This window comes from Camelus ferus, chromosome 30 (assembly GCF_009834535.1).
Source record: "Camelus ferus isolate YT-003-E chromosome 30, BCGSAC_Cfer_1.0, whole genome shotgun sequence".
Lineage (NCBI taxonomy): Eukaryota > Metazoa > Chordata > Mammalia > Artiodactyla > Camelidae > Camelus > Camelus ferus.
This window is the reverse complement of record NC_045725.1, coordinates 1689892-1711933: the sequence shown is the minus strand read 5'-3', so window position 1 is coordinate 1711933 and position 22042 is coordinate 1689892. Positions and strand designations below refer to the sequence as shown.

Below are 22042 nucleotides of genomic sequence, written 5' to 3'. Positions count from 1 at the left end.
AATGCACATTTACGTAAGACGTCTGAATGATCTGGCTGATAGTGAGACATTACTGAGCGTTCCCTGCTGATACGTGAAGTACAGATAAACCGTCCTGCTGTGTATTAAACGTCCGGATTCTGCTCTCTTTTGGGCCTAGGCATGTTTATATACATAATATGTGCACGTTTGTGCTTTTTTAAAGTAACGTGGTGTTATTTGCATGACTTATTTGCTACAAATGACTTTCGGCTTAACCATTGCCCACTTATCCATTTTAAACCTCACTTTTCAACTGAAAATTCGCAAGTCAGAGCCAGGATCTCAGGGTCTTCCCAGCTCTGCGAGCCCAGCCCTGTGAGCCCAGCCCTGTGGCCTTTCCAGCCCGCTTGCTTGGCCTGCAGGGCCGTGCACACGCCACCTTTTGACGTGCACAGGTGTCCTCGCTGGCTCAGCCATGAGGTTCCTAGGCCCCAGCCATCCAGGCCTCCAGGCCTCAGCTGCCTCCACACCTCACTTTGCTCTCTCGTGTGTGTCAGTTAAGCAAGTTGGTGGGGCCGTTTTTATTGTGGGTAAAATGAGTACAACAGAAGACTTACCATCTTCACCACCTGAGTGCACAGCTCATGGGCATCACATGCATTCACGCTGTTGCACAACCGTCACCCCATCCGTCTGCCTTCACTCTTTTTATCTTGTAAAATCGAAACTCAGTCCCCATTAAACACTTACCGCCCCACCCCTCCCCCAGCTCTGACAACCACTGTCCCGCCTTCTGTCCCTGGGACTCTGGCTCCTCTGGGGACCTCACTTGGGTGCAGGGTTTGTCCAAAATGAACCTTTTGTGACAGGTTCATTTCACTCAGCATAATGTGGTAGCAGGTGTCAGGACCTCCTGCCCTTCGGTATTCCCGTGTGGACGGACTGCGTTTGGGTTACCTGTCGTCCACCGATGGGCGCTTTGGCTGTTGTGAGTCGTGGCGTGGTAAATGTGGATGTGCAGACCTGCTCAGGGGTAGACTGTTCCAAAGGGTGGCGGTGTGACGAGCTGGAGCTCACCAGCGTAAACTCCTCCCAGATCTGGATGCTGACCGGGGACAAACTGGAGACGGCCACCTGCATTGCCAAGAGCTCCCACCTGGTGTCTCGAACGCAGGACACTCACATCTTCAGACCGGTAAGTGCCCGCCTCGGTGACGTCCAGATTTGAATGTTTTCTCTCACAATTAAAATTACTCGTTTTGTGAAAATGTATATGCAGTTATTGATCGATTATTAAAAGTCTGTTTTAAAAGAGAAATAATTTTCTTACTCAATTTATAAAAACATGATGAAGTAGATTGCTATTAGTTACATATATTAAATGTGAACAAAAAGCTGCTTTTGATAGAGTGGAATAAGTTCTAAATTCAAAAGTATTTTTCTGTTGTACTATTGGAATTATTTATTAACAGCTAAATATCACTTTTAAAACAGACACACCACAGGCATTTTCGGTTCAGTTTGTGGAAGTGTGAGGACACACACACATAGTCCGGGGGCTGCTTGTGTGAAACCGGCTCTAAATACAAAGTAGAAATGTATTTTCAGTGTACCACCATTTTCAGATTAAATGCTCTTCCATAAATGGACCAAAGAAAATTAGTTGAAATTATCTAAATTTATGTGTTTACTGTATCTGTTAGTTATGATGAAATTTGATTCAAACAAAAAATAAAAGTTTCTTGGGTCTTGATTGATGGCAGCCTAACAGACATTGTGTGTGTTTGTTCCTCCAAATGGAGCCTGTGCACCTACAGAAATTGCGATGTGAATATAATTTACATGTAAATGTAGTTCATTTCCAAGCATCGGAATCACAAATTAGGCCCTGCAGACTACTACTTGCAATTAAATTATTAATGATTCTGATAAAACTTCAGATCAGTTTTTGTTGACTTTCCAGTGTTGCAGCACCACAAATAAAACCTCGATAGCATTTCCATAGTAAAACCTGCCTATTTAAAGATGAGTCTGGGATTAATTTGGACCACGTGAAACTTCTGATTTATTTCAGTCTTGTCATATGTCATTTCTTTTATGTCCCAGAAAATCTCCACAGGAAGAATGTCAGAAACTGGTATGTTGGTTTCTGAAATGTTTTCATTCTAAAATTAATGATATTTCGAGATTATGACCTGATTTCACTCCTTTAAATCCTTAAATCCTCAGACATTTATTTGCTTGAACTAACAGTAAGTTGAGACCCATGGCAGAGACAACAGGGATAGCTTTATAAGCCGTGTGTCACTTGGCGCCTTGTGAGGACATCTTTAAACGAACCTTGAGGATTTCGGTGTCCTGCCCCACCCCCTGTGCCGTGAGGCACTCAGCTTCCTGGCTGACGTGCACCGCAGTGGGACTGTGACTCCAAAGACCGGCGTCCCTCGCGTTGGAAGTCCCCCACCCGCTACCCCTTTGAAAGTACAGAAACGTTCAACTAATAGTGATCCTGCTCTCTTACTGAAATACGCTGATGAAAGCCGTGTCTTCCCCAGCTGCACAGAGACAGCTGTTAGCCCGTGGTGGGGGCGGGGGCGAGGGGGTGTCTCTGTGGACAAGCCAGCTTCTCTGTCCACTTTCTCTTGCTGTAATTGTGGTGCTTGCCCTGCACTTTGCCACATAAGGTTCCTGTTGAGCTGCTGTGCATTGGAAAATACTCCGTGTTAAGTAGGCGTTTATTCCCGGAGCTGTAGAGGAAGCTGGAAAGAGCTGTTTGTCAGTTTCATGTGTAAACACCTTTCTGTCCTGGAAGTGTCTGAATGTCTCTTGTGATTTGTAAATCAGGGCCTACCTGTTGGTGCCTCTGATTTGGAAACGTTGTAATTCGGGTCCTTTCCCCCTTCCTGCAGGTAACCAGTCGGGGAGAGGCCCACCTGGAGCTGAATGCTTTTCGAAGGAAGCATGACTGTGCGCTGGTCATATCCGGGGACTCCCTGGAGGTGAGGCTGGTCTCAACCAAGCAGGTGTCTGTCTGTCTGGACCAAGCACTTGTCTGTCTGTCTCAACCAAGCACATGTCTGTCCATCTCCCTGGAAGTGAAGCTGTTCTCGACCAAGCGTGGGTCTGTCTGTCTGTGTCTGTCTCGGCCAGGCCCCTGCCCGCTCCCCCTGCTGGCTAACTCTGGGCTCCCGAGTCAGGTGCGCTTTCAGCAGCCTCTGCCAGCCCCACTGTCCTGGTGGCAGAGGTCTGTGCCCCCGCGGGGACCAGCGGCTGCCTGCAGCAGCATCACACGAGGTCAGGGTGAGAAGCTGGCCCTCGGTGCTTCGGCGCTGGCTTGTTTCAGGCTCATCAGAGCTCTGCTCGGGTACTCGGAGCTGCACTCCCTGCTGATCGCTCGGCGGGCCTTGGTCTTGACTCTGGTGCCCACAGTCCTGGTCCTGATTTGTCCAAACCTGAGTCTCCAGAGCTGTGCCTGGGACACAGGAAACAGGAGCCTGGAGGCTCCGGCGGGGGCCTAGGCAGCTGGGGCGTCCAGGCCAGTCCTCTCCTCCCGCCCTTTCTCTCCCCGCTCTGCTTCAGGTCTGCACCTAGCAGGCCCGGCCGTTGTCCCTCTGGTCACGCTCAGGTGGTCAAGCAGGCCACTGAGGCCAGCCGGGCTTGAGGGAGGGGACAGACCACACCTCCCCCGGAGAAGGGGCATGATGGCCATGCCCCCGTGAGCCACCCCAGTTTCACAAGGCCACGCGCCGCACAGGTTGTGCAGTGCAGAGGCTGGTTCCCTGAGCAGCTTCTCCCCCAGGGGCCGGTGGGGGGGCCCCGCGTCACACAGCAAGCCCCTCCACACTGCTGTGGGTTCCCTGCATCGTGCGTCTGGGGCTGCTGCCCCTGCCCGCCGCCCCCAGCTGCCGCCCTGTGGCCTGTGTCTGGGGGTGGAGGACTTGGAGGTGCTCCCCCTACTCTCCCGGGCCTGACCGAGCTTCCCCCTCAGCTTGTCTCCGCTCTGCAGTGCCGGCGTTGCCGGTGTTTACTGCGTGGTGGGGGTTACCAGAGCTGCGCACCCCGTTCAATATCTGACATGTGCTCTGTCCCCCGACTCCCGCCGACATGGCCACGGAGCTCCTGTTTGGCATTTATCCCCCACTGCCTGCTGCTCGTGTGCCCCCTGCTCCCCTGAAGGACTAGGCCCCTCTGTTCTCTCTCTCCCAGCACCCCGCCTCACCAGGCGGTAGGCCTGTCTCTGGCGGTGCCTCAGGCGCTGGGCCTGGTGCTGCAGGGCCTGTGTCCCCCGGCCTGCAGGTGTCTGTACCTCCGGTCCCCCTGGTCCTGCCCAGCCGCTGCTCCTGCTGGGGGGTTGCTCCTGGGGGCTGGGCCGTGCTGGTACAGGGGCGCCCTGCTGTCCCCCTGGGATTCCCGAGCTGCATCCCAGCTCCAGTGCCCTCCAGTTCGCAATAATGTGCCGTGGTTCTGCTGCTTCCTCCTAACTCGTGTCTCCGGGTCTGGGGGAGGAGCGATGGCCGTCCCCCCGCCTGGCCCCGCCTCACGGAGCGGGGCCTGGGCCCCTCACTTTCCTGCCTTCCTGCCTTCCCTCCACCTCCCGCCCCTCAGCTGGAGGGTGAAGGTGGGTCTCGGCTCCACACCTGCAGGCCTGGGCCTGCGTTCCCCAGCCCAGGCTCCTCTGCACTGCCGAGCCCCCACCACCTGTCTGCCCGCCCCCTGGGGTCCAGGCACTGTGCTGCTGCCTCCACTCTTCCTGCCTGCCTCACAGCTCTCTGTCTCTGCCGCTGCCCTCACGGGAGCTGGGGGGGACCAGCCTTTACGAGTGTGTTTTGCTGTATCTAGTCCCTAAATTCACGTGTTGTACGTGGCAGCCGGTGGGCACTGGAGAAGACGGAGGTGGAGAGCGCGTGAGCCCCCCGCCTGCCTCCCTGGTCCTGCTCCCGGAGCAGCGGCCGCTGCCCTTCCTTCTTGGTCCCTGCTTCTCGCTGAGCACCTGCCATAAACGTGGGTTTAGCTCACCTCCTGGGTTTTAAGCGGCAAACTGCTTGGAATCACCTCTCGGCCCGTCACCGGGGCACAGGGTCCCCGCAGGCAAACGTGCAACCATGGTGGTTGGCGCTGCGGGGGCTCCGAACCCTCCCCTCTGACGGCCCGTCCACCTCGCCAGGTGACTTTCGGGCCTCCAGCCCAGCGAGCGGACCCACGCTCCAGGCAGCTGTGGGGAAGTTTGTTTCCCCGAAGGCAGGCGGTCGAGCTGACATGCTGAGACTGTTCTGTGGTAGAGATCAGAGCTCTTTTTAGCCGGCCACCGGAACGGCGGGGCTGAAGCACCTGCAGGAGACAGAGAACCAGGAGAGCTCTGTGTCCCCGACTGCCACACGCCCACCGCTCCCTTCCCGCCGAGGCTCTGGGCGCCAGCCTCCTGTCCGCCCATCGCGTGAGCCTCACCAGCCGGCAGGGGCCGCAGGCTTTTCTCCAGGCCTCGCTCCTCCAGTCCCAGGCCTGCCACGGAGGGGTCACGCCGTGTTTTGCAGGTGTGTCTGAAGTATTACGAGCATGAGTTCATGGAGCTGGCCTGCCAGTGCCCGGCCGTGGTCTGCTGCCGCTGCTCACCCACGCAGAAGGCCCGCATCGTGTCCCTGCTGCGGCAGCACACGGGGAGGCGCACCTGCGCCATTGGTGAGCGCTGGGGGAGATGCAGGCCTGGGAGTGAGGGCAGGGTGGGTGTCGTCTGCCGGTCAGCGGGGCGAGCTCGTCCAGGCTCCCATCTCCCGCACTCTCCCTGCTCCCAGGTGACGGCGGGAATGACGTGAGCATGATCCAGGCGGCCGACTGTGGGATCGGCATTGAGGGAAAGGTGCGTTTGTCTGGGACCCACGGGTCCTCGCGGCCCCTCCCTGGGCTCCGCAGACCTCTCGGCCCCTCCAGCTCCTTGCCTGCGTCTCACCCACGGCCCCCTGTGCGGATTTCATGTCTTCTGACCAACTGGGGGCTGGGGTCTGTCCTCCGAGCTCCGGAAACACACCCAGAGGGACCGGACACAAGCCTGACCCCAGCCTGGCACCTGGCGGTCATGGATCAGGTCACGGCGTCTAACCCTCAGCAGCTGGGCAGGGGAGCGGTGTGGCGGTTTCAGCTGTGAGGTGCCTGGCTGGGAGAATTGTCCTGAAGGTCTCTGCTTAGTTCCCATGGCCCCGACGATGCCGGAGCTGATTTCTGTGCTGTCCTGGCGGGCAGCCCCCGAGGGTGGGCGCACCACCCTGCTGGTCCTCTGCCCCGCGCAGGCTGCCAGCCCCTTCAGCGTGTGTGAGAGGGCTCAGTCCTCGTGGCCCGCTGCTGCGGGAAGTGGGGGTGCCAGCATCCTGACAGCGCTTCTGTGGTTCCAGGAGGGCAGGCAGGCCTCACTGGCGGCCGACTTCTCCATTACACAGTTCAGGCACGTCGGCCGGCTGCTGGTGGTGCATGGACGCAGCAGCTACAAGCGGTCAGCGGCGCTGGGCCAGTTCGTCATGCACCGCGGCCTCATCATCTCCACCATGCAGGTGCGCGGGGTCTGCGTGGCGGCGGGAGCCGGGTCTGGGCCGCGTGCCGGCCGCCGGGACTCAGGGGCTGCTCTCTTCTCTCCAAGGCTGTGTTCTCCTCCGTCTTCTATTTTGCGTCCGTCCCCCTGTACCAGGGCTTCCTCATGGTTGGGTAAGTGACGTCACCGCGGACTCCACGCCATGTTGGGAACGTGGGGTTTGGAAAAACCCGCAGGGTTCACTCAAGCAGCTCACCCGCTCAGCCCTCAGGGATGCAAGAAGCCCGTGTCCACTCACTGGGGGACCTTGGAGGCAGCCCCTGTCTGCCTGTCCCTCCTCCATCCTGCTGTTGAGTTTTCTCATGGAATTTCACCTTCCCGGGGAAGCCACGTTGGTGTCAGGGACTATGTCGGATCCGAGGGTTTTTAAAGCATTCCGGGGCATGATGAGGGGGGCTGGTGACGACACCGTCACATCCCAGCACAGAGGAGGCCCCCTGAAGCCTGCCTCCTCCTCAGGACGGGACAGGAAGTTAGCAGCAAAGACCCCCATGGTCAGGAAGTGCTGGGATGGGACGTGATGCTCCAGAACAGGCACCATGGGGTCTCCCTAGGGTGACGAAGCTTCAGAGACACTGCCGAGCAGCTCAGAAGGTACCTCGGAGAGTGGTGTGGGGTCTGGGGTGCAGCCCCCCCACACCTGTGTGCCTTGAGTTACTGAACAAGTCAAGTTCTTAGAAGGACTGGAGTGTACCCTCCCCCAGAGAACACACGCTGGCTCTTCCCAAGTACCCCCAGGCTGGGCGCTGCGCCCGGCCACCTGCAGGCCCCGGCCGCCTGCTGCTCATCGCAGCGCTGTTTCGTAGATTACCCCGAGAGAAGGAGAGGCCCAAAGGTACAGAAAGCTCCGGCGTTTTTCCACATTTTCCCGGGGCTTAAGTCTCTGTCATAACGATCGCACTGACGACCTGAAACCGTGCAGGATGTGCGCAGGGGCGCCGAGCACAGCTGGAGTCTGTCAGGTGCGTGTCTTCCTTGGAGGCCAAACGGAAGCATCACCTCCTCACTTTGTTTCTGTTTTTGAAAGTGTGGACCTGAAACTGTGAAGGGAAGTTTAAGGGACAGTGGTGAGTACTCTGAAGCAGTGCCCTGGGCGACGGGGTTACAGCGCCAGGCACCTGCCGTGCTTCCCTCTGCAGCCTTGTCCGCATCGGCACCTGTGTTCTTATTTTTTTTATTTTTATTTTTGTTTCTGTTTTTTAAATATATTTTAGTTGCGATATAGTCAGTTTACGGTGTTGTGTCAGTTTCTGGTGCCCAGCTCAGCGCTTCAGTCACGTAGGAAGATACACATATTAGTTTTCATAGTCCTTTCAACCGTAAGTTACTACAAGATGTTGAATATAGTTCACTGTGAGCACCTGCGTTTTTAAAGCTCCTATTTTATTGGCTTTTACTGAAACTTTAAAGAAGTTTCTCTGCATGTCTGTCACTTAAATGAGGCACCTGTAAGTTCTCTTGAGCTCTCAGACCCTGGCTTTGGTAGGAATGGAGGGGGATGCTTTCAAGTTAAGCTTCTTCACAAATAAACAATACAACGGTTTGCCTGCCTGGAAAACAAATATAATGAACGGGTCAGGAAGCAAGATGATATTTTTATCAAATAAAATCTAACCAATTAAATCCAACCAGAGCAAATTAACGTCCTTCTGTGGTGGAAGACCTGCAGGGCAGTTGTTAGGGTTCAGCTGCTCCTGTCCCACTGTCTTTATCCTCGTTCATGTTGCTAGCTCTGTAGGAATTGATGGCCCCATTGAGGCCCCGCCTGGGCTGGTGGTGACTTTGGGGCTCGTGCAGAGGCAGCCCTGTGGCCCCCTCGAGCCCACCTGGCGGCATGCGGCCCACGCCCCACACTGGCTTCTGCCCGCCTCACTGAGGTCCTGGGAGAGGCCTTGCCTGCCCCCCAAAAAGCCCCCCCTTGTCAAGGTCCTTCACGGAAGCCCCGCGTGTGTATCATGGCCCCTTAGAATTCAGGCTGCCTGTCAGCGCGTCGAAGGTTCCAAGAGACCTGCTCGACGTCGTCAAACCAGACCCCGTCTTCGCCAACACCTACTGACGCCCACGTTCAGGCAGTACCCCAAGGGACACACGGTCCACTCCAGCCAAGGTGTCCCTAGGGGAAGGCAGCAGCCAGCCAGGGTGTGGGTCCCTGCAAGGGGCTGGGATGGAGAAGCGCAGTGAGGGTGCACTTGTTAAACTACCAGATGCCGTCTCAGCGGGGAGCCCAGGTGGGTGAGTGGCCGCAGAGGGGAGACCTGGCTGTAGGCGGGGAGGACGGGCATGCGCCGGGGGCTGTGCGCTCAGGCCTGTCACCAAGGGCACGACCGCAGCCACTGGGCACCTCACCCTCCAGCTCACACTGGGAGACAGGACAAAATATGGGGAAAACTATTCAGACAGTGGACAGCAGGCAGTAGGGACTGACGGCCGGGAGAAGGGACGTTGGTAGAACAGTCCCTGAAGCCCTCGGGACCTTGGGGGCAAAGATGTCTGAGGCACAAGATACATGAACTGATAAAGAAAAAACTGACAAAGTGGACTTCATCAAAACGAGAAGTCTTCACTCTTCTGAAGACACTATTAACCAAATAAGAATGCAGACTGGGAAAAACTGTTTTCAGTACGTGTATCTGATAAGAACTTTGTATCCCAACTATTCAGTGATGTCCAGACAACTCATTTTTTTAAGAAAAGGCAAAAGATTTGAGCGTACATTACGAAAGAAGATGTAAGAATGATCAGGAAGCACATGAAAATATATCAATGTCGTTAGTTACGGGAAATGCAAACTTCAGCCCTGTGAGGTCCTGCTCGGAGGCCGAGTTAAGAGACTGGACGGGGCAGGGGCGGGTCAGCAGGCCTTTTGGGTGGTGGGAGCTCTGCCCTGTGACCTGGCGGCAGGCTGGAAGTTACAGTCAGGTGAGTTCATTTATAAAAGTGGTGATTTTTTTTTTTAATTTGATTGAGAAGCTGGAGAAACTTCTGGCATAGTAAGAATGGAAGGCCTTGTCGGCGCACTTTACAAAGACGGGGCCTGCGGGACCTGCGCGAGGGTCGTGGGTCGGGCCGTGTGCGCGGGGCTTCTTCCCTGCACGGCCGTCGGCACTGCCGGGTCGTCGGGGGCTCCTGAACACCGGGCACCCTGAGTCCCTGCGTTCTGAGACTAACAAGAGTAGTTGAAGATGTGGAGGAGTTAGAAAGTACTCTGGTCAACCTGATGAAGAAATTACAGGTTGACTCTGGTAAAGAACTCAGGCCCGGAGTTGTGCCCCTAGCAACGTCCACCTTCTGAGAGCAGATACCGATGTCTCCCCCTGGAGAGCGTGCTGCCCGGGACCCACGGTGGTCTGAGAGTCAGAGCAGTTGCGCTGGTGACCGAGGAACCCGACATGGCAGACAGAAGTGCCCGGGTCTCACGTGTCACGGCGCTGGCAGGTGAGACAGCGCCGTTAGATTCTCCTTCCTGGTCCTCTGCCACTGGTTCCGTCCCAGCCTGGACGCTCCCTTGCAGTGAGCTTGTTGGAAAAAACCCAGTCCCACTTGCAGGGAGATGGGATAGATGTCCTGTCCTCATTCCTCCCGCTAAGGCTGCTGCAGATCCTGGCTGCCACACGGAGCACTCGGACGACGGCCTGAGAGGGGCGAGGGGGCGCCCCGGGGATCCCGGGGCCTGGACAGCACTCAGCCGAGCCCCGGGGGAGAGCTCAGTCCTCCTCAGTCAGGGGCCGGCCGGGAGGTGAGCAGAGGGCTTGAGCAGAGGGCGTGGGGCGGCCCAGGAGCCCACACAGGCTTCGGCACCACCGGCCGCCGGGAAGTGCAGGTGTAAACCAGGATGACAGTGGCAGGGAGTACCTGTGCCCAGCGACGGTGAGAGTTCAGGGTCTGCACCCTCGTGCCTGAGGTGGGACAGGAGGCCTGGAAGACAGTCGGCAGTTTCTTCTGAGACTGGATATGCCCACCACGCGGTCCGGCCAGCACTCCTGCCTGAAGTAAATGAAAAAGCCTGTGCAGTGAATGTTCATAGCACTTAGACGTGTAATGACCTGAAGCCCTTCAGTGAGTGACCTGGGTGCACGACCTGTGTGCCCACAGCCCGAGCGCGTGACCTGGATGCCCCCAGGGGACCAGGTTGGGTCCCCTGGAGTGACAGGAGCTACAGGATGGAGCACAGCTCGGGGGCTGCCGGCTGAGGAGGGTGGGAGAAGGGGCCCCAGACAAGGGGCCGGGGTCTCTGTTACTGCTAATCACTGTACGCAAGTCTGCAGCGACCTCAGAATAGAAGGTTTAATTAGGAAAAAGCAGATGCCACTGCCTTTGGGCCTCTGTGGCCTGTGGGCCTGGGCCTGAGCTGTGGGTCCATGCGTGTCGCAGGTTGCCGGCTTGTTTCTGTTCTGTCTGGTGTTCACGCCTTTGGCCTCTGGTTCCAGAGGTGTGTGCTCGTGGTGCCGGGTCCCTCTCGTAACCTGCCTCTGCTCTCCCTCCCAGGTATGCAACTGTCTACACCATGTTCCCGGTATTCTCCCTGGTGCTGGACGAGGACGTGAGGCCAGACACGGCGATGCTCTATCCTGAACTCTACAAGGACCTCACCAAGGTGTGCCCAGTGACCCGGGGGGACGGTGTTTTCTCACGCTGGTGCAGTCCAGTTCTGACGTCATGTGTACAGTGGTCGTTTTAAAGGGTGTGCCTTGCCCCTCGTGTGACTTTTGGGAGTGAGGGCCCAGTGGCTGAGGGAGCTCTCACCTCTTTCTGTGTAAGGAAGCCTCCAACCTGTGGCTCCAGCTGGGCCGCGTTGCTGCCCCAGGTCAGGCCCGCCGGGCACAGGACGCAGCACGCAGGACCCGCAGCCTCAGCCCTGCTCCCTCTGATCCTCTCTGGGTGTAGATTTCGGAACTGGAGAACAGTCAGCGACACGTTTCTGTCCCTGAGACCAGTGCTGCCTTTGCAACGATACTGCTAAAGAAAAAGTCCCGGGTGCAGCGGCCCGGAGACGCACTTGTTAGGATTGGGTGTTCCCAAAGAAGCTTTAAATGTGCTGCGTGCTTTATGAAAGCTTGTTTTCACAGCGAGATGGAGGGCGTGCCCAGCGCCCTGAGTGAGCCGGCCTCCCCGCGGGCCCCGGCGTCCGTTTCTGTGCAGGTGACCAGCAGTTTGAACGTGTCAGTTCCCTGGAGGCGGGACGCCGGCCCACGTTGTTGTGACAAGAGCTCAGTCACTCGTCTTCTCCAGGCTCTTCTCCTTCAAGACCCCAAACCTGTACTTTTTGTCTTTTTGGTGCATCTTTAAAAAGCAGGGTAGCGCTAGGGAGCTCAGCAAGCTGACCTGATCGAAGGGAGTGTGTCTCTCACTGAAGTGACAGGCACCCTTGGCAGCTTCACGTTGCTTCTGAGCACAGCCCCCTGCGCTCGCTGGCCCAAGCGGTCCCTGTGCCGCCTCGGCGGGCGGCGCCGTGCGGGGCTGCGCTGGGGGCTTCAGACTCAGGGGACGTCGTGCTGGTCTCACCACGCCTACGCTCAGCCAGGGAGAGAAAGCAGGAGTTCGGGACAAATGAACTGACAGTCGAGCAGCCGCGTAGGACGCCAGCCGAGAGCGGCCACAGGGCGCAAGGCGCTCATCCCGAAATAGCTTATCTGGTGGGTTCCGGGCAGAAACCTGAGGTCTCAGCAAATTCACGGACTATACCTCAGAGGTGGGCAGGGCGCACACCCAGGTGCAACAGGGGAAGGCACGCCAGTGTGCAGTAAAATGCCCTTTTTTAACACTTACTTTTTGTACTAAGAGTGTATATGCTCCAGGCATCGCAGATCTGACTTACTGCTCTAGAAGATCAGCCAGTCCTCTCCCAGGACCTAAACCTCACCCGCACACAGTATCTGTTCGCTGACTGTTTGGTGGATTCACAGGGAAGAAATGAATCAATTAAACAAAGGCCACTTTTCCTTCCTCTTCCTAAAACCACGTGGTTTTCCTCCCTTACAGAGAAGGGTTTGTTGGTAACAATGCCTTGGTGTTCCTCTTTTGGAGGTCAAGTTTGGCTTTGAATTATTAAGCTTTTCTCATGATGAGTACAGTCACTTCTGGTTTCCTGGGGATTGCCAGCACGGCAGGAAGCTTAGGGCCTCATCCTTCCTAAATCTGCAAATGACTGACTTTACCCTAAATGGTCTGTGGCCTCTTAGGAAAAGCCACCTGCACATGAGACCCAGGGGTCAGGACTTCGGTGACCCCTGGTCAGCTGAGCCAGCCTGTGTGGCCCTGAGATAGTTCGGACTTGTAAGCTGTGAATTCAGTTGCCAGTGCGTCGTGGCGTAGTCGTGATGAATGGAACTGCTCACTCACTGCAGAGACATGTGAGCTACAGCTGGACCAACTGTCGAGACAGCCAGCAGATAGCAGTCCTGCGTCCGAGTCCTTGAAGCCCTAGACCTTGAGCTGCTAGAACTACTTCACTACTTGTATTTTCTGTTGAATATTCTCAGAAAGGTTTTAACTTTTGACGTATATGTTTGTATCCTTACGTAATTAAAAAAGTGACAAGGCAAGAAAAGGAAATTAAAGGCATAGAAATTGAAAAGGAAGGAATAAAAATGCGTTTGCACATGTCATAGTTTTCTATGTAGAAAATCCCAAATGATCCACAAAAAACCATCCTAGACTAGTAAATTTAGTAAAGTTGCAGGATACAAGAGGAAATATTTTTAATTATTTCTAAGTCTATATAGTAGCAGTGAACAGTTGAGTTTTGTGGTGGGAGGTAATTAGATTTGTTTATTTTTTTATTGGAGGTACTGGGGATTGAACCCAGGACCTTGTGTTTGCTAGGCGGGCACTCTACCGCTGAGCTGAAGCCTCCCCTCTGAACAATTAAGGTTTGAAAAAAAATCTTAAAACACTTTATAATAGCACAGAAAAGTGAGATATAAGGTACTTGCAGGATCTCTGTGCTGAAACTATAAAACCACTGAAAGAAGTCTTTAAAAGGTATAAATGCATGTTTGTGGATCGGAAGGCTCAGTGTTGCTCACTGTTGTTGACAAGCTGGTCCTAGAGTTTATGTGGAAAGGCAAGGGGACTAGAATGAGCAAAACAGTTTTGAAAAAGAGGAACAAAGTTGGAAGACTCACAGTGCCCTGTTCACTGGCAAAGGACAGACACATAGGCCAGTGGAGTAGGAGAGGGCCCTGAAACACAGCCTCGGGAGCCAGATCCTTGGCCAGCCTGGCCGGACCCAGTGGAGGGTTCAGACCACTAGTCACCCATCGGCAAAAGCAGAACCTCACCCACACCTCAGGTCCCACGCAGAAATTCACCAAAGTGGGCCACAGACCTAAGTGGAAAATGGAAAACTATAAACTTCCTAGAAGAAAATTCAGAAGGAGATGTGCATGACTTTAGGTTAGGCAACGCGTGTTCAGGTGCGCAGTCAGAAGCATGATTCACAAAGGGGAAAACTGATAAATTGGACTTTGCCATAATTAAAAACTTTTTTTTTCTGTGAGTGACACTTAAAAAAATGAAAAAAAACCCCACAGACCAGTAGAAAATATTTGCAAATCACACTTTTGACAAAGGACTTGTACCCAGAATATATAAAGAACCCTCAAAACTCAAAAAGAAGACAACCCAAGGTTTTAAATGGGCCAAGACCTGAAGTGACACCACACCAAACGTGACGGCAGTTACCGACTTTGTGGGAAAATGCTCAGCACTGTTTCTCATCGGGGAGTAAGTGCGAGGCACCACGGCTCCTAGAAGCGCCGGTGCCGGAGCCCTGGGGCCTCCTCGTGCCGCTGGGAGCACAGCCACTTGGAAGACGGTCCACGGACTCCTGTCAAGGTCACACTCACGGCCCGGCCATCACACTCAGGAGAACACGTGTTCACACAGAATCACGGCAGCTTGGTCTACCTGCCAGAGGCTGAAGCCACCAGGCGCCCTTCACGCGGTGGGGGTTGGGGGGCGGGTGCAGCGCTAAGCAGGGTCCGGTTGGCCGACAGAGGAGGAACCACGGGCGAGCCTTCAGTGCACCTGAGAACCAGACTCCGCGGCCGGTGCGATGCCCCCTGGGAAGCAGAACTGCGGGAACAGGGAACAACAGATGAATGGCTGCCAGAGACGGGGGGTGAGGGGTGCCTGCAAGGGTGCAGCGTGGGGAAGCTTGGGGGTGAAGGACGGCCCGTCGGCACCGTGGTGGGAGCATGACTGCGTGTCAGGACCCACAGAACCGCCCACCCAGGAGCTAGGTGCAGACTGTGCTGCAGGCCCTGACCGCAGACGTGGGCCGTGAGTCATGTAACCACACGGGAGGGGGAACGGCCCCAGGTGACTTGGGGGAGCGTCTGGGAGCCCCCAGGAGGCTGGAGGCAGAAGGACCCGCACGCCAGCCTGGGCGGCAGGTGGTCCATCCCTCACAGGGAAACTGCTGGGGCCCTGGGTCACAGCTGCCTTCCCTGCCTGGGGGCCTGGGTCTTTCTAGAAGTTGCCCCCAGCGGCTTGAGAGTGCATTCGGCTCCAGTAACCAAGCTCTTCCACTGTTTCCCCAGGGGAGATCCTTATCCTTTAAGACCTTCCTCGTCTGGGTTTTAATCAGTGTCTACCAAGGTAAGACGGGCCCTGCCCTCCTGGACTGAAGGTTTCTTGTCCTCCAGTCGCAGCATTGTGTTCCCCTCCTGGCTGACATTCAAAAGCTTGGAATGTCATCAGCAGTTGAGCGTTGCCTTCTGCTGATCTCGTAAACCGACCCTCCAGCAGCTGGTGCTGCCGACCGCTTCACAGGAGACGTGGGTTGGCAGCTTCTCCTGGTGCTTGTCACCTAAAAACTGACCTGTTTTTAAATAAATGACAGTCCCCAAAATTTAATAAGCACTTATCACGCTGTCTGCCCCACACAGTGGCTTGCTTTCTGGCGTGACAGGAGGACTTGGAGACATCTGAATTATGTAGTCAGAAGCAGTCCACTGCGCTCACTCGGTGTCCCAGACAAACCAGAGACGGCTGCTGTGTGACTGGCGGGCGGGCCCACCGGGTCCCACTGAGCGTGTAGCCGCTGCGGTAGTACAAGTGCGGGCATGCTCCCCTCCAGGTGTCAGCGCTCGGAAGCCTCTGTTTGATGTCTCTGGCTGATCCAGCCAGTCCACGTCTGTCCTATTCCTAATGCAGAGTTTAAGCACATCGCTGACCATGGACGCACGCAGCCCCAGACCCTCAGTGTTGCTGGTGTCAGCTCCCTCCCTGGGCACCCTCCCGCCACTTGCCCGGTAACAGAGTGTCCACCCAGGTGAAAAGCGTGGCGTCAGAAGCCCTGCCCACCCTCGCTGTTTTCCAGGCGGCATCCTCATGTATGGGGCCCTGGTGCTCTTCGAGTCTGAATTTGTGCACGTCGTAGCCATCTCCTTTACGGCCCTCATCCTCACGGAACTGCTGATGGTGGCCCTGACCGTCAGGACGTGGCACTGGCTGATGGTTGTGGCCCAGTTCCTCAGCCTCGGCTGCTACGTGGCCTCGCTTGCTTTTCTAAATGAATATTTTGGTAAGTTGCCATGGAATTCTTTTTTGAATAATTGTCTGTTACTGCTTTCTAAACATTTTCTTGTTATCACTTCTTAAGACATTATCTTAGACTGCGGATCAGAATAAAACCCACATCAGACAGCCTCACAACACAGACGCTTATTTTTGTGAAGGACTAAACTTCCTGCAGGGACACATAAAACTCAGGTTTTCACTCTTGGCTGGCTTTAAAATGATACTGAAGTTGTGCTGGTTCTCCCAAAAGAGCCGTGTTGTTTGTCCCTTTTCCTGATCGAAGCAGCTGAGGCTGCAGGGGAGAGGGACGGAGCCCAGAACCCCAGGGGCCACCCTCCCTGCCGCCCTGTTCCCCCCAGGCCGCAGGCACCGTGCCTGAGGCTCCACCCTGGGCAGCCCAGCTGCCCGGCAGACCGCAGCGGAGTCGGGGCCATGCAACCACAAGGAAGCAGCCTGTCCACTGTGTGTGCACTGGGCACAGGCTGGTGGCCATGGCCTCCCCCGGCCCTGCAGACGGAGGATGGGGTGGTCAGACTCACTCCCTGACAGCCGAGGAGTTACCCCAACCTTGCCCCTCAGGGGACCAACGTCGCCTGTCCCCTGCAAGACGTGCTCAGCCCCTTCCCAAGAGCCCACCTCTCCTGGCCCCCCGCACCTGACCCTGATCAGACCCAGCTCTTCCCCTCCCTCATCAGAGAGGCCATCCTGAGGCAAAGTGGGTAGCTCCCTCTGTTCCGGACACCAGCCGTCTAGGGCAGGCAGACTTCCTGGACAGAGAGGTGAGCCTCCAGGCCCGTCAGGGGGGGGAAGCAGTGTCCCGTGGTCCTGTGGTCAGCGTCATTGTAACAACAGCCACGGATTATGAACCATCTCCTCCTTCACTCCGGGTTGCTGGTTAGCTGGTGTCTGTTCAGGCAAGTTTAACGTAGGGATTTATGAATTTTGTTCCTTTTCCGTAACTTTAACATTATAAATGGGAGAGACGTAAGAGGGTCATTAAAGTAGAAGTTGGGCGAAGAGATGGGGAAAATATTAAAAATGCGTATTTTTGTGTTAAAAGACACAGTCACCAAAAAAATAGCTCTGGCACGTAAGAAATGGTTATTTTCACATGGTTATCGCTCAGTTATTTTGTTTTAAGGGTAAACGTTTGTTTTCCTGTGTGAACGTGAGTTAGTGTGGTCAGCATGTGAGCAATGCTCCGACCTCGGGGCCTCTCACTTGGACCCAGGCCCCCACTCCGGCACCGACGTGTAGGCCTGGAGCCAGAGCCACCAATGGGGTGGGGGGTGCAGCGCCGCTGTGGGCGGTGGTGTGGACCAGCGACAGAACTGGCCGGAGCTGGAGGCGTGGGGGTTGCCGCAGGGACACGCTCACGTGTCGAGTTCGGTGTGGGAACCGGGCGGCCAGGGGCCGTGGTATCTCGGTGCCCGGGAGCAAGCATGTTTGCATTTGGGGACCAGCTGGAGCTTTCCAGGTGCAGGTCCAAGATGGAGTGTTGGTGCCCGTGCTTTGCAGTCCTGCTGGGGTCGCGGCCGGTCCAGTTGTGCTCAGAAGGTGTGTGTGACCCACACTGGGCCCGCGCCGCGGTGACGGTGCCTCCCCCGCTGTGGTTCCTGTGATCGTGTCTGTCTGTCCTCACCAGCCGGGCGCCTGAAATGCCTGACTCCCCCCAGCCTGCCCTGTGCGGTCTGTTCCTGTTTTGTTTCCGAGAGGGGGGAGGCAGGGTTCTCTGGGTGCTTTCTTAGCTGCGCGCAGGGGCCCCTTCTCCCCGGAGTGTGGAAGTCAGCAGAGCTCGCGTGATGGACTAAAGTCACCGTCTCTCCTGCCGTTTGCCGTGGGCTCTTCCCATAGCGGCAGCCCGGAGGCCCTGGGCCCCGTTTAGTTCTGTGGCCCCTTAGGGTAGGGGTGGGGGTGGGGGGGTTGCTGGGCATCCAGTGTCCACCAGGTGTCGTCCCCACGACACTTTGCCTTTGAAGTTTTAGGCTTGAGCCACTGGAAGACACTTGGAGGGTTTAAGTGCAGCCCACGCCCCACGTGTCTGAGCCCACGACTCCTGCCAGGCTGGGATCCTCGGGTCAGGATCAGACACTGGGTTGGCTTTTCTTGGGGCTCCTCCCACTGTGAGGGTTATATTGGCCTGTTGCATGGAGAATAGAGATCTGCCCCAGGGGCACTTTGAGGGCGACTGGAGAACGCGTCCCCTGTGATGGCAAGATGGCACGTGCACCTCAGGAGGACGTGGGTGGCCTGGACAGTGTGAATGAGCCACAGAGGCCACGCCCCGTGGTGTGACCTCCGGGACCAGCCCCACGAGCTGTGTGGTGTCTGCCCTGAATAGCCAGCAAATAGCGTTTGGTGTGAGTACTTTGGTTTCATGTGTCTTAATCTAATTGTTTTATTTCATTATATATCAAAGGAATTCATTGTTACATTAAAGGAATTCATCGTCGTATTAAAGGAATCGGTTGTACGTGGCGTCCAGGGAAGGCGGTGCCTCCGTGGGGCCCTCTGGTCAGGGCGCAGGAGAGAGCCCCTGGGCGGCGGAGGGCCGTGGCCCCGCCGCCTCTCACACTGTCCCGGGTTCTCTCTGCAGATGTGGCCTTCATCACAACCGTGACCTTCGTGTGGAAAGTGTCGGCGATCACGGTCGTCAGCTGTCTTCCCCTCTACACCCTCAAGTTCCTGCGGCGGAAGCTGTCCCCTCCCAGCTACTCCAAGCTCACCTCCTAGGGCCGCGCTGCCCGCCCGGCTCAGTGGACGCTCGGGGTGCAGGGCCGCTGAGTGGGTCGGGAGGGCGGCCTGGAGGAGCGGGCACCCGGACGACATGCCTTATCTGCTGGGCGCAGGTTTCCCTTCCTTCCTTCCTTATTTTCCAGAACTTAATTTCCAAATCGAAAATGAGCCGTCATTATTTCACCTTTACTGTAAAGCACTGATCTGACTCTGGTGTCCGGAGGAGTGAATTAAAGTTTACTTAACATTCCGCAGTTTCCTGGGGTTCACGTTCGTTCTTTGCTGTCATGACAGGGGAAGCCGTCCTGCGCAACTGGCATGAAACCTCGAGGCTGTGAAGGCGGGTGTGCTGCTCGCGATGGGCGCTCTGCGCGCACAGGGCCTCGGGCGGAGCCCAACACCTGTCCCCTTAGTGTTTGTCAAGTCGCCGAAGCTCCGGCCGGGTCCCGCCCGGACGCCGCCGCCCGGCGCCGCGCTGGCCTGCGGGCGAAGCGCCTGGTCCTCCAGGCTGACCCGGCCTCCCCGGGCGGCGGCGTCCTTTGTTAAATGGGCTCCCGGCCGGGGGCGGCGCTGCGACCTGGCCTGACCAGCGGGGGTCTCGGCAAGGGCGGCTCCGGGATCCGGCCCCGCTCGCCTTCCTGGGCCGGCCCGCCCCCGCGCCCGCCCCCGGCGGCTCCGGGCTCCCTCCCGCGGCCGGTCCCCCGCTCCCCACAAGGCGGCGCTGTTCCCGCTCCTCTTAGCCGCCGGGTTTCTCCGCCTCCTGTGATGGCAGCCCCGCGGGTCGCTCGCTGGTCACTGGTCAGCGTGGACCTGGATTCACCGGAGCTGCTGATGCTCCGGCCCCGGGAGGGGAGCTGGAGGGACGTGAGGGCAGAGAGGTGACAGGTGAGGCCAGAAAGGCAGCAGGTGAAGGGGGCCCACGGGCTGTGCGCCCGAGTGCCCTGAGGAGGCGGGAGAACTAGCGCAGCGGGCCCGCCGCGGGAAGGGGGCGGGGCCGCGGGAAGGGGGCGGGGCCACGAGGGGGGGGGCACGGGAAGAAGGGCCCTCACGGAGGGTCTGGCTGTGTGGACGGCCGGTGGGCGGCGCTCACCTGCGGGGCTGGACTGGAGGTCTGGACACGCGTGGAGGCACCTGGACGGGGTGTCTGGGGTCGGCAGGCCGGTGGGTTGGGCGCAGGTTCTCAGGAGCGGGAAGGGGTGCGAGCATTTGCGGGAGAGGGGAGCGCCCTTCAGCGGATGTCAGGTGAAGCCAGTCGCTGGCGGCGGCGCGTTCCTGGGAGAGGGCGGTGGGTGGGCGGGTGGGTAGTGGGTGGGAGGCTCTTCTGTTCCCCTCCGCAGGTAGTCCCCCCTGTCCAGACTAGGGGCGCGTCCACACTCCTGGTCAGGGCCTGCTGCCCCCTACCCCGGGCCCCAGGCCCACAGCTCTGCCCCCTCATACCACGTCCCACCAGGGCTGGACCCCGAACGGGCGCGGCGCCCTCTGCCTCCGCCAGGCTCCGAGTGTGCAGAACCCGCGAGGGGCCACCCTGGGCCCTGGGACGTGGCCACCTCCCTCAACGCCAGGGTGTGTCCACCCAGATGCGCCCACAGCCCACAGCAGTGACTGGCGGGTCACCTCTGCGCCCAGGGCTCTCGGGCCTCCCGCCCAGGATTGGTGGTTTTCTCCCTGGAAGGACATAGGTTGTACTGACCCCAAGGACGCGACCTCGGTCTGGCCTGCGCGGCCTGGCAGTGCTGGACCTCAGGGATCAGTGTCACGTGGGCCCCCAGTTTTCCAAGAGGCGCAAGACCTTCCAGAAGGTCTCACGACCCAAGATGACCCACCTGCATGACCTCAGTGCCCAGGCCCAAGAGCTCAGACCTATCCCCGTGCCCCCGAGTCCTTGTCCCCATCCCAGGACACCACCAGCCGCCTGACGCCTCACAGAACACTTGGCAGACAGTGGAGGAGGGAGGCTCCGGGAAGTTAAAGTGACTTCCCCAGATTTTCCCCACCTGGCCCATGGCTACATCCCCACCCCGTGGCAGGACATGGACATGGGAGACGTGGGCGTGGGGGACGGGGGCATTGGAACGTGGGTGACACAGCTGGGGGGGGACGGGTCACCCTGGTGATGTCAGGCACAGGGTCAGGCTTTGTTTCCCCAGAGCCACCTCCTCTCCATGGGGGCCACACACCCGCTCCCTGGCTTGGGGGCTGGCTGGGGAGACCATGGACAGCAGGGCAGGCCTGGCCTGTCCTCGACCGCAGGACCTTGGGCTCGGGCAGGAAGGGTCCTTCACCGACTCCGCCCGGTTCCCCGGCTGGGACCCCACAGTCAAGGCCTGCAGCCACCAAGCCCCTCCACTCACCTCACTCTGCCTGGGAAATGACCCTGTGTCCCCTAAACAGGCCAGACCTTGGGGTGCCAGGGAGGCCCCCCCCAATCCCCCCCTGCAGGTCCACACTTGTAGGGGGGACCTTCCTGCCTGTTCTGTTCTGAGTCTCATCTCGGGATAATTTCAGACCCAGGGAGTTGGCCGTCACACAGGAAGGACTGTGCCAGGCTCCCCAGCTTCTCATTAAGTCCTTATCCGTCCCTCCCAGTGTGCCAGTCCCTGTGGGCCGGAAGGTCCCTGTGTCCCTGTGTCCTGACCGTGGGAAGCGCAGGTCGGGGAGTGTGTGCTGCCCCCCAGGTGCCGGCACTTCCGGGCAAGACTGCAAGGGCCCAGGCCCCGCTGGGCAGCTGGCAACGATTTGTGTCCTTAGGAAGCAGGTCTGGCAGCTGCTCTCCTAAGACCCAGAATCTCCGGGCACCTTGGGCCCGGCGGGCACGTGAGTCCCTGACGGGGCGGCTCTGGGTAAGCAGGAAGCCAGAGGCCACTGGGAGCAGCTGTAATATCAGGAGCTTCCAGAAGGCGGCGCTGGAAGCTAAGAAACGCGCCCGCAGCCACGGCGGGACCAGGCTAACAGCGCGGCCCTTAGAAGCTGGCTGTCTCCCTGGGCGGGAACAGCCAAGTCCCAGAGAGTGTGACTCCCTGAGGGACCTGGGGGTTTTCGCCTTCGCCCGGAGGCGTTTGTACGCACGCGGTGTCTGCTCTCTCTGACCCAGCAGAAAGACAGATTCCCTCTCAGCCCCAGAGCCAGGAGTCAGAGACGACAGTGTCCGGGCCCCAGGGGAGGGGTGCTGGGGGCTCCCTGCGCGTCTGTGTCCAAATTCCCAGGTTCCGTGAGGACAACGGGCACTGGCCACCCTCCAGGACG

General features: G+C 57.7%; 1 protein-coding gene across 13 annotated transcripts in view; it reads left to right on the top strand.

Moving 5' to 3' along the window:
- ATP9B (ATPase phospholipid transporting 9B (putative)) overlaps nucleotides 1–19053 on the top strand; it is a 155676-nt gene extending 136623 nt beyond the window's left edge. For 12 of the 13 annotated variants that reach the window (XM_032470608.1, XM_032470614.1, XM_032470613.1 and 9 more), the window contains 10 exons: nucleotides 1058–1156; nucleotides 2871–2960; nucleotides 5493–5637; nucleotides 5751–5815; nucleotides 6345–6500; nucleotides 6587–6651; nucleotides 11024–11132; nucleotides 15082–15139; nucleotides 15864–16067; nucleotides 18660–19053. In XM_032470608.1, coding sequence (XP_032326499.1) covers nucleotides 1058–1156; nucleotides 2871–2960; nucleotides 5493–5637; nucleotides 5751–5815; nucleotides 6345–6500; nucleotides 6587–6651; nucleotides 11024–11132; nucleotides 15082–15139; nucleotides 15864–16067; nucleotides 18660–18796 — 1128 coding nt within the window. In that variant the 3' untranslated portion in view covers nucleotides 18797–19053. The remainder of the gene's footprint in view (nucleotides 1–1057; nucleotides 1157–2870; nucleotides 2961–5492; nucleotides 5638–5750; nucleotides 5816–6344; nucleotides 6501–6586; nucleotides 6652–11023; nucleotides 11133–15081; nucleotides 15140–15863; nucleotides 16068–18659) is intronic. The other variant, XM_032470609.1, reaches the window with a different exon arrangement.
- The last annotated feature ends 2989 nt before the right edge of the window (nucleotides 19054–22042 follow it).